This window comes from Myotis davidii, unplaced genomic scaffold (genome assembly GCF_000327345.1).
Source record: "Myotis davidii unplaced genomic scaffold, ASM32734v1 scaffold802, whole genome shotgun sequence".
NCBI lineage: Eukaryota > Metazoa > Chordata > Mammalia > Chiroptera > Vespertilionidae > Myotis > Myotis davidii.
This window is the reverse complement of record NW_006295887.1, coordinates 375563-394947: the sequence shown is the minus strand read 5'-3', so window position 1 is coordinate 394947 and position 19385 is coordinate 375563. Positions and strand designations below refer to the sequence as shown.

The 19385-nt window shown below is 41.0% G+C and overlaps 1 protein-coding gene across 7 annotated transcripts in view; it reads right to left on the bottom strand.

Moving 5' to 3' along the window:
* KIZ (kizuna centrosomal protein) overlaps positions 1-19385 on the bottom strand; it is a 113601-nt gene that overhangs the window by 49044 nt on the left and 45172 nt on the right. For 5 of the 7 annotated variants that reach the window (XM_006770872.2, XM_006770873.2, XM_015568570.1 and 2 more), the window contains 2 exons: positions 10885-10998; positions 3101-3248 (listed from right to left, as the gene is read on the bottom strand). In XM_006770872.2, coding sequence (XP_006770935.1) covers positions 3101-3248; positions 10885-10998 — 262 coding nt within the window. The remainder of the gene's footprint in view (positions 1-3100; positions 3249-10884; positions 10999-19385) is intronic. The other 2 variants (XM_015568569.1, XM_015568571.1) reach the window with 2 other exon arrangements.

Here is a 19385-nt window from a genome sequence, read left to right as displayed (position 1 = left end):
ACAGCAGATATAGAAGGTCACCTCCTTAGAAATAACATCTAGGCCTTAGTTGTATTTCAGCTCCAGACCCAGAAAAGCAGCAAAACCAGGTGGGCAGCACCAGCACCAGCTGCAATGACTGACAATCCCCTGCCCTGATACTGACCAGTCAGTAGAGACCAAGGCCTGGAGAAGCACAGCTAGAAAACTTATTAATATTCTGATGAAACCGTCCCCTGAGACCTCCCCTAAGAGTCCCACCTTCAAGAAAGAGATAAAGCCTCAAGACAAAGGGCCCAGCATTCGCTCTCCCTCTGTGGAGCAGCCCCACCATTCCCTTTCTTCTCTTCTTCCCCCGCTTCTCCCCTCATAGACATGCCACTCCTAAACTCCAAGGGACCCCATGAGGCTTGCAACCAGGGGGGCAATGGGCAGCAGCAGCTTGTCCCAGGCTAATCCCCTAAATGTGTGTCCAAGGCCTCCTTTTCTCTGACTTCCCAGAGAGCTAAGGCAGCCCAGCCTGGGCTCTCCTGTTGCTTCTATGCTAAGTCCTTTCTTGTTTTATGTCCCCAGCTTCAATAAATGTTCCCTCATTGTCATCTGGATTTGTGTTGTGAAATTTTTCCTGCACGAAATCAAGAACCCACACACTACAAGCGGACCCTAGGCAGACCCACCAAGGGCCAGGTCTCCTTTCCAGTAACAGTACTTGCTATAAACAATTTTATTACAGAACTAGAGGCCCAGTGCATGAATTCGTGCATTAGTGGGGTCTGGCCAGCCCAGCGGTTGGCTGGCCAGCCCCGCCCTCTGGTTGAACTCTTGGTTGGTCCTGCCCGAGGGGAAAATTTGCAAATTAGCCTTTTATTATATAGGATAGTACTAAATGAAATGGGCAATGAAATTTGACAACAAAATACTTCTTAAGATCTACATTTATCAACAGTTATGGAATGGATTTAGAAAACACAGGTTCTGTTATTCCTAAAAAACATTATTCTTTCTGAAAGAACATTCACACAAATCAAACTGTGATTCACTGACTCACACATAATGCAGAAATGAAAATGTTTTCAAAAAGGATATACACAAGTTTGTGTTTTTTTTTAAAGGCGCATCAGATCCTTGAGATGCATATGGGGGCTCTATCTGTAGTTGTAATAATTTATTACAGAAGAAAAAAAGATGAGAGGAAGGAGGCTCGAGGAGGGAGAGGAGGAGAAAGGATAGGAGAGATGGAAGAAAGAGAAGGGGGTGAAAAAGGGAGAGAGAGAGAGAAGATGAGAGGAGAGAGAAAAGAAGTAAGAAGATGGGGGAGAGAAGGAAGATGAGGATGAGGTCTGAAACAATATAGTATGATGGTAGTAACACATGTGAATTTGGGTTGCTAAGTACATTGTATCATCCTATGTATATATGTTTGATATACTTTTAAAAAGTCTTTTTACTCTTTCTCCTACTCTCTGTCTCTTTTTAAAATCCTCACCCGAGGACATGCCTTCTATTGATTTTTAGAAAGAGAGGATGGGGGAGGAGGGAGGAGGGAATGAGGAGAAGAGAAACATCGATGTGAGAAAGAAACATCGATAGACTGCCTCTTGTATGTGCCCCCACCAAATATTGAACCTGCAACCTACGTATGTGCCCTGACCGGGAATCGAACCAGCAACCATCTGGTGCATGGAAGGATGCTCCAACCAACAGACTCACCTGGCCAGGGCCCTTCTACTCTCTTTTAATTTAAGAGGCAAGGAAAGGGCAGGGACTTGAGATCTGAAAGTTCTCTGAAAGACTTGAGGGGAGATGGCAGAGGCTCTGGACATACAGCAACACAGGTGCACAACTCTGAGACAGAGGTGGCAAGGCTCCAGGAGGGGCACATGTAGAATCCCTGAACTATGTGCATGATAAAAATAACAAGTTAAAAAGAATCAAAGACAGAAAACCCTACATTATGTATATGGATGAGCAATAATTATTTGCAATAAGACAAATTCATGATATTAAACTTAGGAGAAAAAAGACCATCTCTTTGACTATGGTTTTTCTAGGAAATGACTAAGACTACAATGGGAATGCTCTAAATCTGGGCTTTGGGTTCCCTTTGTGCTTCCTTCCATGGGACCTTTCTCTACCAGTTTCCTCTCTCCCTCTCTCTCTCTCTCTCTCTCTCTCTCATTACCAACTCCTAAGTTGGGCCCCTCCTTGTCTTGTCTGAATCCCTGCAGGGTTCCCTCCTCCTGGTCTCAGTCCTAATCCAAGCAGGTGACATTCCCCAAAGCACTGCAGAATCTTAGTATAGCCCTGCTCAGAAAGCTCCCATGGCTTTCCAACATCTAAACATAAGCTCCCTAGCCTGGCCTGGACCCTGCACAACTGGGCCAGGGAACACCTTGGACTTTCTCGCCCACTATCCCCAGCCTGGCGCCCACACTTCGGCCACAGAGGATGACTCTGCTCCATCTCCTGCCTACATGTTGGCTTTTCTGGGCTGTTCTTTGCCTCATAACAGTCCTACCCTCTCGTCCCACCCTGTACTCATAGCCTGTCAAAATCTTGTCAGTCTTTAAGGGTCGCCTCCTCCTTGGCCCGTTTCTTCCATTGTAAAGTCTGCCCTCATTGCTGCTCCAGATAGGTTGGCTCCCTTTTCTGAAGGCCCGCATTTTTTGCCACTTTCTTATTACATGCATCCCACTATGCCATTCCCCAGGATGGGGCCACGTTTTATTGATGTCTTTCCCTCCAATGGATCTGGGATGGTGCCTGTGTACAGAAATGGATTGATACATAATTGCTGAATTGACAGGAATGACCAACCATACAGTGTTTTGAAAGTACAGAGTGAAGAAAGAAAACCAGAATGCTACAAGATGCTTCTAAGCTCCTTGGAAAATGTTGTGGTAGATGTGTTTAATTAGATCTTACATCTAGGACCCGAATTAACTTTATGTAAGGAGGTGAGATTCCTACACAAACAATATGCAAAAGGCCTGAGATCAGAAAGTTAAAACCAACCACAAAACCTCATTTATTAGTTATTTTCTCAAATATGTTAAGAATGTAACTATTTCCTCAAATCATTACCTTGTACATCTTGAAACTTAAAAAAAAAATTACTAACCTTTGTCCTCTGGTCCACATTTTTGACTGGGAAAACTTCAGACAGTTTAGCTATCTCTTCTTTGACAGAATTATAATGTTCTTTCAAGGTGGCAACACCCTGACTCAATGGTGCCCCTAATAAGCCTGAGGCCGGTACTTGGTCAGATCTATAAAACAGAAACAGGAGAAACATTAGAGATTTGGGTCACTTATGAGATTCCCACAGTTTTTTTTTAAATATATTTTATTGATTTTTTACAGAGAGGAAGGGAGAGAGATAGAGAGTTAGAAACATCGATGAGAGAGAAACATCGATCAGCTGCCTCCTGCACATCTCCCACTGGGGATGTGCCCGCAACCCAGGTACATGCCCTTGACCGGAATCGACCCCGGGACCTTTCAGTCCGCAGGCCGATGCTCTATCCACTGAGCCAAACCGGTTTTGGCGAGATTCCCACATTTTAAAAGGCCCCATAATCAAGTTAGTAGAAGGTAATCCAGAAAAGCCCAGAACCTAATTTATTCTGGACTAAGGACATTTTTAGAGTCCAAGTACATTTAAAAAAATTTTTTATTTTATTCTGGTTATCATTTGATTGTTAGACAAGGAATCTCAACTTTGGCTGTGCAGTGGGACCATCTGGGAAAATCTGTGAAACGTAACTACCTGGTGCCACCCGCTACAGAGTCTAGGAAAATAGGTCTGGTGTGTGACCCGGCCATAACAATTTTTTAAGGCAGATAGAGTGCTCTAACGTGCAGTCATGGCTTCAAATCACTGAATAGATGGCCATGCTCCTCTTAAATGTCGTTAAAAGAAATAGGTCACATTTTCTTCTCAACAATAGTTTATCTTGGTTATACTCTTACTATGGCCTACTTATAATTAAAAATATTAAGGTAGCATTAGGAAAGAGTTAAAAAGTAAGCCAACCTTGCATGTATACTATGGTATTTGGATGCTGAAAGGAACCAGGGCCCCTTAGAAAAATTCCCTATTCCAGTTCTGGGGCAGGAAATGTACAAGAGAGCCTGGAACACCTTATCATACCAGAAAGGAAGGAAGCTATCAAAGGCTACTGAGTCATGTCAAAAGCCTCAGGAGCTATCTTAGAGAGGGGATCCCACTGGCCAAAGATGGCACAATTTGAGCACCAAAAAGAGTAATGCTGACAATGGACTGACATAACTAGTATATAGAAAGCCATGACTTCTTTTAAACAATAAATAAAAATGAAATTAAAATGAGTTAGCCTTAAAAAGGTAAGACATCTTGCCACATGCTACAATAGGGATAAATCTTGAGGACATTGTGCTAAGTGAAATGAGCTGGCTATAAAAAGAGAAATACTGTATGATTCCACTCACATAGGCTAGTCAAATTCATAGGAAGAGAAAGGAGGATGGAAATTGCCAGGGACTGGAGGAAGGAGAAATGGAGAGTTGTTTAATGGTATAGATAGTTTCAGTTTTGTAAAATTAAAAAGTTCCTGCCCTGGCTGGTTTTGCTCAGTGGATGGAGCATTGGCCTGCGGACTGAGGGGTCCCGGGTTCGATTCTGGAGAGAGGCACATGACTGAGTTTCGGGCTTGATCCCCAGTGGGGGGTGTGCGGGAGGCAGCCAATCAATGATTCTCTCCCATCATTGATGTTTCTATCTCTCTCTCCCTCTCTCTCTCTGAAATCAATAAAAATATTTTTTTAAAAAGTTCCAGAGACTGGTTGCACAACAATATGAATGTACTTAACACTACTGAATTGTACACTTAAAAATGGTTAAGCTGCTAAATTTTATGTGTGTTTTACCACAATAAAAAATATAAACAAAATAACCTTTGGATGCTGCTAGGGCAACAATTGTTATTCTGAAAATTGTAAGTAAAGGGATAGAATCACACATTTATCCTGTTTTTTTTGTGGTAAAAAAGTACATTTCAGAGTTACCAAGTAGTAGTTGATGGGAAAAGTTCTTCCAACTAATAAATGCAGAAGAATGAATGAATTAGAAAAACCACCATTTTGAAAGTCCAAATTAATCAATGCATGTAGGAAATCATCATAAATTTTGTGATTGCATAATAGGAAACTTTATATTAGAGCATCGTCTGCTAATGCTTGAATCCATGGATTAGTCTTAGCAACACTAACAATGGGATGACCAGGCATCTGATGCCTGAGGAAGTGTAATAAAAAGTACAAAAAAATCAATGAAACCAAGAGCTGGTACTTTGAAAGGATAAAGAAAATCGATGAACCGTTAGCCAGACTCATCAAGAAACAGATAGGACCCAAATAAATAAAATCAGAAATTAAAGTGGAGGAGTAACCATTGACAACACAGAAATACAAAAGATTGTAGGAAAATACTATGAACAGCTATATGCCAACAAGCTGGACAATGTGGATGAAATGGACAAATTCCTAGAAAAATATAATCTCCAAAAACTGAATCAGGAATAATCAGAAAACCTGAATAAGCCAATAACAACTGATGAAATGGAAGCAATAATAAAAAAAATTCCCAGCAAACAAAAGCCCAGTCCAGATGGCACAATGTGGATGAAATGGACAAATTCCTAGAAAAATATAATCTCCAAAAACTGAATCAGGAATAATCAGAAAACCTGAATAAGCCAATAACAACTGATGAAATGGAAGCAATAATAAAAAAAATTCCCAGCAAACAAAAGCCCAGGTCCAGATGGCTTCATAGGGGAGTTTTTCCAAACATTCAAAGAACTAACACCTATATTCTTCAAGCCATTCAAAAAAATCCAAGAGGAAGGAACACTTCCAAGCTCTTTTTATGAAGCCAGCATTACCCTAATTCCAAAACCAGATAAAGACACTACAAAGAAAGAGAATTACAGGCCAATATCACTGATGAACATAGATGCTAAAATCCCCAACAAAATATTAGCAAGTATATTAAAAATATCATACACCATGACCAAGTGGGATTTATTCCAGGGATGCAAAGCCAGTACAGTATTTGCAAATCAATAAATGTGATATATGACATAAAAAGATTGAAAGACAAAAATCACATGATCATATCAACAGACGCAGAAAAAGCATTTGACAAAATCCAACACCCATTTCTGATAAAAACTCTCAGCAAAGTGGGACTAGAGGGAGTATATCTCAACATGTAAAGGCCATATATGGCAAACCTACAGCCAACATCATACCTAATGGGCAAACAACTTATTAAAGAAGGTTCTTAATTGTGACAACCTTTGCCTGACTTACTAACCCTTCGTTTTTCCCAAGACTTGAATGAAGTGTCATGTATCATTGGGATCCGTGAACTTATTTAAAACTTCCCAGAATGATTCTAAGGTTTCTGGCTGGTTTGGTAGCAGCCCCTTCAGCAACTTGCCTCTCTTGGTTCTGACCAGACGTCACCGATGTCATAATGTACCCAATTCCTTTGTTCTGATTCCATGTAAATAAATTTATATTTGCGTCTTTATTTTTTTCACAACAGATTTTCCTACTGGAAAAATGCACTCACAGGCCACCAGCAAATTTTAGTCCATTCAGCTGGTATATTTCTCATAATGAATAAATCAACTGTGTTTCTGTCCAGAAAGCATGTTTAGGTAGGTTGAATTAAACTTGAAAACAAGTTGAATTAAAATGAATTAAATCAGTTAAATAAGTAGGGATGGATTACTTATCAGAGACCAGCCTGTCTGGTGACTGTGCACATGGTTTTTGCAGAGGCAAAGCCAAGGCAAGGCTCTGGTTACTAATAACCCTGCCAACTGTAACCATTATTTGGGTCCTGGCATGAAAAAACAGTTAAGGTTTCCTATGATTATTACCCAGATTTCACAAAAAGATAAAACCCATTAATGACTTGCATGGAGGCAAATAGCAAATAAGCTATCGAAGGAGGTACAGCATCTAGAATTTGTGACTTCTGAACAGTGACACCAACGCTTAAAGCACAAAACCAGGCGTTCTTGCAGATTTATTTCAGGACAGACTGGGCAAGGAGTGTAAGAGCCATGGCTGTCCTTGCATGCAGTCTTGCCCATGGTTCTACATACACACACCAAACCAGAAAATCTACAAAGTGACTTAAAGGAATTTTTTTCGCTTTTGTGTACTTTACATTGGAAAGTTTATAAACACCAATGCCTCAGAGAAAAACAAAGTTTGATGTCACCTAAGTTATATATTCCTCTAAATAAAAGACTAGCCTTTAAATAATCTACAATTAACTTCATATGCTCGGAATGGGTTCTGATCAGAAAACTGCAATTTAAACAAAGTGTACCAGAATTTCCAACTGGTTTACAAAAGATTGGTAATCTGACGGAAGTTTTAAGTGCATACAAAGTAATAAATACCCCCGAATTTTTTCTGAACATAGGCCGTATATGCTATACTCCAAAAAATATAAAGATGACTCAATTTTTCATCATGAGTTTGGGAGCACAATTGGGCAATTGTATCTGAAAGTAGCCACTAACAGAAACAATTAGTTGCATCTGGAAAAAAAAAAGGGTAGTCTCATTAGGGTTTTGATATAAAACTACTTATTAAGTAATTATTTTAATGTTAAATTTTTTTTCCAGAAGGCAACAAATAAATTCTTTTATCAATTACCCCAAATGACATGAATAATATTTTAATAATTTATCATTGTCTAAAATAATAACTTGGTCTTCTACCTAATAAGAGTAAACCTTTTATATGAAGATCTTTGAATACTTAGTCCTTGATATAAGAAAAACCAACAACAATGATAAAAATTTTTTGTTTTAAGTTGCTTCGTTTTGTGAGCAGGAATTCATTCTTCATACTCTCTTTTAGCAGATGCTGTGGGGCAGATGTCCCATTTTATAAAGGAAAGAGACAGCTATCAACTGCCATGGTTTGGCCAGGGCTGCTGTCACATCAAGCATGGCTACAGGCTTTTATGAATTCATGACCTGTCAGAGCCTTCCCATTCCACCCAGCTTAGAATTCCATAACTAAAGAGTCATTAACAATTAAGGAACAAAAGTAGGTTACTCTTTCCAAATCTGTGTTTGTGGAATGGCTTATAAAATTGACCAGTGAGCTGCTTCAGTCCAGGGGAGATTGCAAAGCAGATGGGAATATTTCACTTAGGGGAATGGCCCAGCAATAGCTGTTGGGGGTGGAGGAGCCCAGAGGGTGCCTAGATGAAGAAGTCTACGGGAGAGCCTGATGCCATGATGAACACTTGTTAGAAAGAATCTATATTTAAAGACACAATTGCTCATCTCAAAGGTCACATAAACACTTGGCACTTTATCCAAGGCTAGTGAGTAAACCAGTGATAATCCATGTGCGTGAATCAGCATCCTCAGTCACACACAGGACAATTCTATTTGTAACAGAACAAAACACTGACAATAGTAACCATTCCTGACTTCTTTATCTGACTTTAAAAGTGATTGTGGTACAGAACCTGTCTTGAAGACTCCAGATATTAATTTTGAAATTTGTGTTGGTCATAAACAAGGATCATTTCTTACGGAAGGCTGATTTATACTTAACTGTAGATCAACAGTCATATAAAATGCAACCTTTCATAATGGAAAGCAATGCTCTATTATATATGTTGAGAAACTACAGCAAATGTTAGTCTAGTAGATGTAAATATCATATCTTATCACCCACAATCACAGTTTGGTAGCCCAGGTTAAGAGAGTCACACAATGAATCATTTAGTCTAACAAGTCAGTTTGTACAGGGAATTATAAATGCATATATGCTTTCTATGCCACATATCATGATTATGGTTTATGCAAAGTAGTATATCAACAGACATGAAAAAAACAGCGAGAAAGAAACAGCGGCCTGGTGAGCGAGCCTTACAACATACAACCAGAGTGCAGATACTCTTTCCAGCAGCTTCTTGTACCACCTTTGTAAAGGAGTACTTTTATCCACATGATAAAAACCATGAAAGAGAATTTTTCTTACATGTCCCTTTACTGCTTTAGATTGAAAAGTACTGGTCAGGAAGGCCATTTCCAAGACTTTCATATGTGGAGAATGCTAGTACAGATGCAGAAGGTCCTGTAAACACATTCAGGACTTACAGACCTCACCCTGTGGTCTGTGAAACAGAACCATATGATTGGCCAAGGTTTTTCATGACAAGGTCCTTTCAGAGTCCATTATCTGACTTCTCCTTACTCCTTGATGGGATCCAGCACACACTGCACTTATGCTGAATTATAGTCTAAAGAAAATCATGTTACCCTTCCTATTTATATCATTAACATGAAACAGCCTACTGGCACATTAAAGGAAGAGAAAATGGCATTGGATGTAAGACAACTACACCCAAAGCCCCGTGTACTCTCTCAGCCTTTCGGATGGGCTTTCACAGACATCTATTGACCATGCTCGATAACAATTTGTTCTTTACTAGTAAACGGTGAGAATGTATTTTAATAAGGGGAAATATAGTCAGTCCTCAGAATCAAAATCAGGGCTAGGACACAGGTAACATTCATGCAACATGAATTAGGCACCTACCAGGTGCCATTACACATATTACACATTTATATGAACTCAATAAGTAGCCCAGACGCCACAAAGCTTCTGAGGACATGGAAGGAAACCCAGATAGCATAAAAGGTGGGCAGAGGGTATGGAACAGAATTCTGATTGTCTTAGGATGCACAAGAATCATGACTCTGCCAACTACCCTGTTGACAAACTTCTCTCTCTCATCCCAGCTTTATGGCCATTTAAGACACATACTATGAGCGGTAGATCTCAAACTTGAGGGATTAGAGTTCCCGTAGGGCTCACTGAAACCCAGATGTCTGGGCACCACCCCAGATTCCTTATTCAGAGGATCCTGGGTAGGGCCTGAGAAGCTATGTTTCTGTTCCCGGGTTTTATTGATCTGGTGTAGGAACTCTACTTGCAGATTGTAGATCTGTATCTTCTAGACTGGGAGCCTGTATCACTAGCATGACCTTGGAAATTTAGGAACTCATCAGGGGTTTGGACATGCCAAGGACATCATGTTAGGTCAGCGGTTCTCAACCTGTGGGTTGTGACCCCTTTGGCCAGCGGTCCTCAAACTTTTTAAACAGGGAGCCAGTTCACTGTCCCTCAGACCGTTGGAGGGCCGGACTATAGTTTTAAAAAATACTATGAACAAATTCCTATGCACACTGCACATATCTTATTTTGAAATAAAAAAACAAAACGGGAACAAATACAATATTTGTATTTGCATGTGCCCGTGGGCTGTAGTTTGAGGACTCCTGCCTTTGGCGGTTGAATGACCCTTTCACAGGGGTTGCCTAAGACCATCCTGCATATCAGATATTTACATTACGATTCTTAACAGTAGCAAAATTACAGTTATGAAATAGCAACGAAAAGAATTTTATGGTTGGGGGGTCACAACATGAGGAACTGTTTTAAAGGGCCAGAAGACTGAGAACCACTGCTTTAGGTGGTAGTTACAGTGGGTTATATGTTGGATTGCTCTTTAAGGTATGCTAACATAACATACCCAACAAAGGCTATCCCTGTTCTCTCCCAACTAAGCCCTTAAAATGTTGCGATAAGCAGGGATTGAATGGGTATATCCAGTTAGCAGTTAGAAACAAATACATTTACAAAGAAGCAGATGGGGAAGTTCATAAGAGTTAAATCGAAGACTACAAGTGTGTACCCTGTGCTGACAGTGTGGACTAGTGTTTTGCAACTCTGCGACTGTTTTCTTGGAAGCCTTGGGAACCTGAATGGCCACCCCACCCCATCCCAGACGTAGTTTCATGACAGTAATACCTGACTTGCTTTCCATCGCTGCCACCCCCCGGGGAGAGTCTCAGAAGCTGGGGAAGGACAGCTGCTTCCAAGTCTTCAAGGTCTCCTTTTGGAATGTCACTGTGATTATCGAGCCTATAAAGTAAGACAGGTGCTGCATGAGATGTTTATTTAAGCACAGACGGCCAGCTTCTAGAATCTGTGGTGGTTCTTCGTGGTTTATTGAAATATATCTGTAATATAACCTAGACATAAAAATGCAGCAACTAGACGGTCTCTCGACAAAGATGTAAAACAGGGCAGTTTGAAAAACTTGTTTGTGTGTACGTGGCAGTTTTAAATCCATCAGAGGAAGTAACTTTTAACCCTTTGAAGACTTCAAATCCACAGCTGTGGAATGTCATTTCACAATCCACCTGACTGATAGGAATGCTAGATAATCTCAACAGCAGAAAAGGCTAATTTTATATTGTCAATCATAACAAAGTTAGATCTCCACAACTCAAATGAAATTTACTTAAATTGTCACTGCTAAGAAATTGAAAACTGCTGGCTGAAGTATAGGTTATGGCCTCCATTTCTGAATGCAGAAAGATGACTATTATTTCTCCATTTAGATCCCATGGAAATAAAATTTTCTTTATTCTTAGTAAGAACAGGAAGGCATGGAAAGAGGGATTTAGCCTTCATTATCTATTTCCAGTCTCCTGAGGGACTTGTAGAGTCTAACAGTTGTTGTTTTCCCCAGCTATTTTTTCTCTCTCTTTATTGATTAAGGTAGTACATATGTGTCCTTATCCCCCCATTGCCCCTCTCCCCCCAGCTCATGCCTTCACCCCCCCTGGTGTCTGTGTCCATTGGTTAGGCTATATGCATGCATACAAGTCCTTTGGTGGATCTCTCCCCTTTCCCCCACCCTCCCCTACCTTCCCTCTGAGGTTTGACGGTCTGATCGATGCTTCTCTGTCTCTGGATCTGTTTTTGTTCATCAGTTTAGAGTTTTAACAGTTTTAGATTAGGTTTGTCATGGTATTATAGTAGCCTCCAAACAGCTTGGTTATAACTTGCTTTTTTTTTTAAAAAAAAGTGTATTTTTGGGGAAAATGATTTTAAAAAGCTATGGGAGAAGATATTAAAGACAAAGACAGTATTTTATATTTTTATTGAGCTGATCACACACGTAGTTGTGATACCCCTAAAAGAAAATGAAACAACATATAAAACAATATGATCATCTAACTGACATGACAAGGATGAAAGAGACTCACTCTATCCATCTATTGGAGGGTGAGTAATAAGTGCAGGCTCAAGCCCACCCTCACTCTGAAGCCCTTTTACCCTGGCCAGGAAATACAAGTTGGCCCCATGGGTTCAGGCCTGTTCCAGACTCTGGGCCACCCTGTCAGTGCTCCAGAATCTAGGGCCTAATTCTTTCTGAAAGGTTTTATCCTGTCACCACTCAATTCACAGAATAACAGCCTGTTCTTAAGGTGAGCCAATTTCAGAGCAGTAAGGGAGAGCACTTAATCAATGAGAAAGACAATAAGGAATTGCACAGGCAAAAACAAAAACAAAAACAACAATGAGGAATCACTCACCTGTCAGAATGGCTACCATCAACAAATCAACGAATGACAAGTGTTGATGAGGATGTGGATAAAAGGAACCCTAGTACACTGCTGGTGGGAACACAGACTGGTGCAGCCACTATGCAAAACAGTGTGGAGTTTCCTCAAAAAATTAAAAGTGGAACTGCCATCTGACCCAGTGATCCCACTCCTAGGAGAGACAGAGCTCCCTGCCTTCATGGGGGGTCGGGAGGGGTGGAGGGTGGTGGGGGGCGGGGGCTGGACAAGGAGGAGGATAATTGGGCAGGCAGGATTTAGATAGAAGGGGAAATAACATTTCCAGCTAAGGACCAGCACAGGCAAAAACAAAAACAAAAACAACAATGAGGAATCACTCACCTGTCAGAATGGCTACCACCAACAAATCAATGAATGACAAGTGTTGATGAGGATGTGGACAAAAGGAACCCTAGTACACTGCTGGTGGGAACGCAGACTGGTGCAGCCACTATGCAAAACAGTGTGGAGTTTCCTCAAAAAATTAAAAGTGGAACTGCTATCTGACGCAGTGATCCCACTCCTAGGAATATATCCTAATAAGCCTGTAACACCAATCAGAAAGAATATATGCACCCCTATGTTCATAGTAGCATTATTTGCAATAGCTAAGATCTGGAAACAGCCCAAGTGCTCATCAGTAGATGAGTGGATAAAAAAGCTGTGGTACATTTACACAAAGGAATACTATGCAGCTATAAAAAAGAAGGATCTCTTACCCTTTGCAATAGCATGGAGGGACCTGGAGAGTATTACGCTAAGTGAAATAAGCCAATCAGAGAAAGACAAGTATCACATGATCTCACTTATATGTGGAATCTAATGAACAAAAATAATCTCACAAACCAAACAGATCCAGAAACATGGGAGCATGGAACAGACTGAGGATTCTCAGAGGGAAGTGGGAGGAGGGAAGAGATTAACAAAAGAACTTTTATGCATACATGCATAACCCATGGACACAGACAATAGTAGGGTGAAAACTAGGGGAGGGGGAGAAAGTGGGAAGGAGGATGTTAATGGGGGAAAAAAGGGAGACATCAGTAATGCTTTCAACAATAAAGATAAATGGGGGGTGGGGGAAGAATGTGCTACAAGGAAAAAAAAAGGCGACAGGAAATGCCAGGGGAAGAGAGGTGTGGGGGCCAGCAAGGACCCCATGAGCCTTGCAGCCAGGGAAGCAATGGGCAGCGGCAGCTTGTCCTGGGCTTACCGCCTGAACCTGTCTCGAAGGCCCCTTTTCTCTGTGTAGCCCTTCCCTTTGTATATCCCCACCTCACCTCCTTTTCCTTAAATAAATTCAATTTTCATTAATCACTGAATGAGATGGCTATTTAACCTACCCGTACACTACCACGTTAACCTTTCAGTACCCCTTGTTGCTTGAATACTGTACCCGCCCCACCCCCAATACCACCATGGTATGCCAGGACTCAGTAACACCTGATAGTCCAGTCCGGACAAATGTAGATAACCTCTGTTCTTTTCCAATCTGATCAATCCAAGAGGGAGGCTTAGCCTAGCTCATCTCACACTTGTCTAGGAGCTTCTCTGATTCCCTCATTAATAGGATCTCTCCTATCCCTGGTTCCTTTAGCACAATTAGACAACATCCTACACTGCACTATTCTCTAGTTATGTCATATCTGCCTAGTCTTCTCAACAAAACCAAAAGCTAGTTTAGAACAGCAACTGGATTTCAGAATTTTTATTGTACTGTAAGCTACACATAGCATTCGGCACATGCGGAAGACACCCTTACACTATGTGTTGAGTGACAGGTCAAGATTTAAACCTAGATTAGAGAAATTGGTGATACATCTATTTTTACAGTCTGTGTTTAGATGTTGGTTTTATACCAGTCTGGGGCTTCCATGGGTGACAACAAGTAATCAATAAGATGCCACAAGCATTGTCTGCACCGAGCTTATGGTCTACTCTAGATTAGCTCAGAACCTTGTCTGGCTAAAAGATGAGCTGGTCTGTGCTGCGGATTTTTAACAGTTAGTTATTAACAAAAGGAAGGGAGCAAAGAAACCAGCCTCATTATTTAGGAAGAGGCAGCTTCACAGTCCCCAGGGAGTCCATCTGACTGGGGAGAAGGGGAAATGGCACAGGGGAAGTCCTATTAGTGCATGTGCAATAGAAGCCAAACGATAAAGCAGAACTATGAAGCTTGCACAGTAGGAGCCAAAATGGAGACCATAAAGGGGGAGGAGATGACCCTGGGAAAGGACTGGGTAGGATAAGGGCACTAAACCCCAGAAAAATCCAAAAAAGGAATTGGATGGTAGGAGGGTACTAGCACAGCTCCAGGAAAAGCCAGGAAAGAGATGGATAGTTTGAAAGAAAACCTGCACCTCCTGAAACACAAGGAATTGGAGTAAAAGCTTTAACAAAGGCCCGTCGGGTGGGCAGGGCAGCGGTGCAGCCTGGGAGCCATGGAGCCTCGGTGACAGATATACAGGGAGTGAAACGAGACAAAGAGAAGTTAAATAACTTGCCCAAGGTCACACAGCTAAGAATTTTAATGCCAGCCGGGAGCAGACACTAAGCTGGACTACTGGAGCCTAAGATGCTGGAGGTGACATCACTGCAACTCTGGGTCCTGACCCTCCTGGGCCAGTGGGCACAAGTGCAGGCCTGCAGCCCCAGAAGCTGAACTTTCCCAGCAAGACGGAGCTGAACCACCTGGTCATGGGTGAGGCATCGGGCATGATGTACCTGGGGGCACATGAGCAATGTCAACCAGTTTCTTTTGCTGGACTCACCAGTGAAGCCTCCCGTCAAGTGCAACAGCCTTTTCAGGGGCCTCTGTGCCCTGTGCACCCTTCTTTCTCTTGGACGGTACTTTTGCTTTCTTTTCTCCTAAACTCTAAGGGTCCCCATGAGACTTGCAACCAGGGAAGCAGAGGACTTTAAGGACTCTCTTTTTGCCTCTGTAACTTCCTTTCCTGTGTGAGGGCAGCCCAGTCTAGGCTTATTCCTGTTGCTGTGGTCTGGGCTCTTCTATCCTAAGCCTTCCTTTGTTTTTGCTCTAATAAATCTTGCCACTATCACTCAAATCCTCCTTCGAGAATGTCCCTGAAATTCCTTTCCCACGACACTATAAGAAACTATTTCTGCCAGTAACAATACCAGACTAGTTTGCAAAATATACATCATATACATCAATTCTTTGCTGAAAATAACTCCACTAAATGATACACACACTGTAAAAAGCTAAAGAGTAAAGACTATGTATTATAAAAACACTATTATAGAATCCAAGATCCCAATTTCTTTCATGTCTTCTATTTGCATTCTTATGATCCTGGAACCAACAGGCTGAGCCCTACCCTCAGCTTGTTCTCTGGGAAGTCCAGTAAGTGGGCAAACCTGCTAGCTGACAAGTAATTGTTAGAAACGCAATTGACACTTTATTTATTTTTTTGTTAATCCTCACCTGAGGATATTTTCTCCATTGATTTTTAGAGAGAGTGTGTGTGGGGGAGAAAGAGAGAGAGAGAGAGAGAGAGCGAGAGAGAGAGAAACATCAATGGGAGAGAGACACATTGATTGGCTGCCCCTCCCCCGCAACACACACACACCTGACCAGGACTGGAGATTGAACCTACAACCCAGGTATCAGGAATCAAACCAGTTACCCTTTGGTGGGAAGGCCAATGCTCTAACCATTGAACCATGCCAGCCAAGGCCACAAATGATACTTTGAAGAGGTATATTTTAATTTACCCACTAACAGTTAAAGCATACATATACATTTTTGGGGTCTATATTGAAAGCAATTGCTTTCTAGCTTCATTTTCATCTTTCAATCTCACAGAATTTGGGTGATAATTTAAAAGAGAACAACTCTACTGCAAGATAATGTGAACACTCAAATTGAGGTGTTTTTTTTTTTTTAAAGTGAGTTAGAAAGAAAAGTTTCTCTGCTTTTTATTTCAGTATCAAAACTGATAATTATTTCTTGGCAAAAATAACCCAGTATGAGGGCTACAGAAAATAAACTTTTCTTTAACTCTACCAGATAACTTTCACACATTCCTGTGGGTATTATCTTTTGGGGGACTTACAATTTATGTGTTTCAATTGTAGTGATACAGGCTGAGCTTACAGGTTTTATATTCTCTAGGGGACAAAAGTCTCAAAATGGTATGGCAATCAATGACCATAGTTATGTGTTTGCTTAAGTAATTTACGTAATATAATGCTACGTTTAAAAGGTTTTATAAAATTCATTTACTGTATTTTTAATGAGACTGAAGAATGGTAAGTACTATAGTTAGTCCCATCCCGAACAAAGTTTTAGGAAAAAAATTGTCTTTAACAATGACAAATAAAAAAGACGCATCTTTGTGGAGGTCACCATAAGCTTTGGGTGTGTTATTTAGGATGAACCCATGCACAGAAAGGTGGGAGAAAGACAAAGCAACCCTCCTTTTTTCCCAATTCCAATGCAAAAACAGTTGCCCCAAAACTCAACTACTTCCTCCTCCCGGTTTGATCCTACTTTGATCTTTAAACTAACAACACATAATTTGTATAGAAAAGTTTACTTTTAAAACTATCACTTTATCAAGTTCTAGTTCTTTTTTTTTTTAACATTTAATTCTCAAGGAAATTTGTTGATTCCAATGAACAAGATTTAAAATCCTCCCATAACCCTATTTCTTAGGTTTAAGCAGAAGTAACAGAATGCACTCATGTATCAAACACTCAAAAGACCACAACTGCTACAAAATATAACTAAGGAGCCAGGGTACACTGTTGTCACTCAAAACTGAGACTCTAATTCAATTTGTGTAGCTTACTGGTCATCCTGAAGCAATTCAGCACCTTCACCAATAAGAGAAAACCTTCAGTGACCTCCCACCCACAGGTACACAAATACAACGGAGAAGGGGAGAGGTCCCTAGAAGCTCTACCTCTATAAAGATGCAAATTAAGGTTTAAACAGTATAACAATTGGCTGGAGCTAATCCTTTTACAGAGGTGTAAATGGCTATTGAGAACTGAATTCTAGGCTGCTAGCTTTTGTTAAGGAGCATCCCTGACCAATTCCACCCAAGAGTAATGCCCAGCCACAAACTCCGGGACTGTCAATAGTTTCATAAAGCCAGTGCAATTTGTTTGCTTTGATATCAGATTTCCTGACCATAAATCCAAATGTGTAAATATAAACCGCGTCAAGAATTAGTGCCCTGGGAAAATAAACTGGAGCGACTATCTCAAACCTGACCCCCAATGGCTGGAACAGCTGTATGTGCGGCCACAGTGAAGTTTGTATAGGGGGTTTTGTTTGCCACACAAAACAGTTGTAGAAAGGACAAACACATACATAGTTAAACAGTCTTTTTCTTTTAATGGGCAGTCTAACGAAACCTATGTTTTGGTGGCTACCTCAGTTCCCATTGTGCGGCCCCTTGGGTGGTCCCTTACAGGGGGCCACTTGAAGGAAGCACAATGCCTACAAGAAGGGAAGGAGGGGACCGAGACACAAAGGCCAACGGAGCAGGGCGGGCTGCAGCAGGCTGCAGACCAAGGGTCAGCCAACGGGCTCCTGTTCTTTACCCAGGAAACAAGGGCTCCTTCTCTTTACCTGCAAACAGTGTGGTTAAGCTGACAGCTTGAATCATGGGCTACATTTTGTAGGGTACCGTCCATCTGGGTTAAGGTCCTCTTTATTGTGGCAGAGGCTGCACAAGCAAAACCCTTGCCTTTTCCCCCACTTTGGCCTCATAACCTGACCTCATCATTCTGTTCCATTTTTTTTCCCCTTAATGAGGCACTGGGAGGCCTGAGAGAGTTTATAATAGATGTTTCCCTCCACCCTCACACAGGGATAACTGTTTGAACCATAATGTGTTTTAGTAGCCAAGAATTACTTTATGAAATGGGTAAGTGTTCTCAGTCCATTTTGTCTTCGATAACTATGGATCCCATACTTAACAGCTGGGCTGATAAAAATTCTCCTTGGTAGGAAGGTGAAGTCCAGAATGATTTGCTCTTGTTCCCTGGATTTCTTTTAAACTGGCACTCACTGTCTGGCCAGTGTGGCTCAGTGGTTGAGCACAGACCCATGAACCAAGAGGTCAGGGCTAGATTCCTGGTCATGACTCATGCCTGGGTTGTGGGCTCTATCCCCAGTAGGGAGTGTGCAGGAGGCAGCTGATCAATGATTCTTTCTCATCATTGATGTTTCCATCTCCCCTCTCTTTACTCTCTCTGAAATACATATTTTTAAAAAAATTAAATTAATTTTAAATGACCAGAGGAGTGTCATTATTAGAGTGTTACCTGTGCTCTCCAATCAGCGGTGCACACAGATTTATGAAGCCAGTCACCTAAAGTGACCTGGCTTTAAATATCTGCTGCAAAAACATTGAGGGAAAAATCTTTGATTGTCATATAACTTTATACCTTTCAAAAATTCAATATAATCAAGTTCTCATTTTGGAAAAGTTTAAAAAAGACTATTAATTAACCAAGGAGACAAAGAACCTGTACTCAGAAAACTACAGGATGTTGAAAAAGAGATAGAGGAAGACATAAACAAATGGAAGAATATACCGTGTTCATGGATTGGTAGAATCAACATCATTAAAAAGTCCAGACTACCAATAGCAATCTACAGATTCAATGCAATCCCCATTAAAATACCAACGGCATATTTCAAAGACCTAGAACAAACTCTCCAAAAATTCATCTGGAATAAAATAAGACCCCAAATATCCACAGCAATCCTGAGAAAGAAGAACAAATTTGGAGAGATCACAATACCAGATATCAAGCTATATTACAAAGCCAAGGTTCTCAAAATTGCCTGGTACTGGCACAAGAACAGACATATAGACGAAAGGAACAGAACAGAGAACCCAGAAATTGACCCATTTT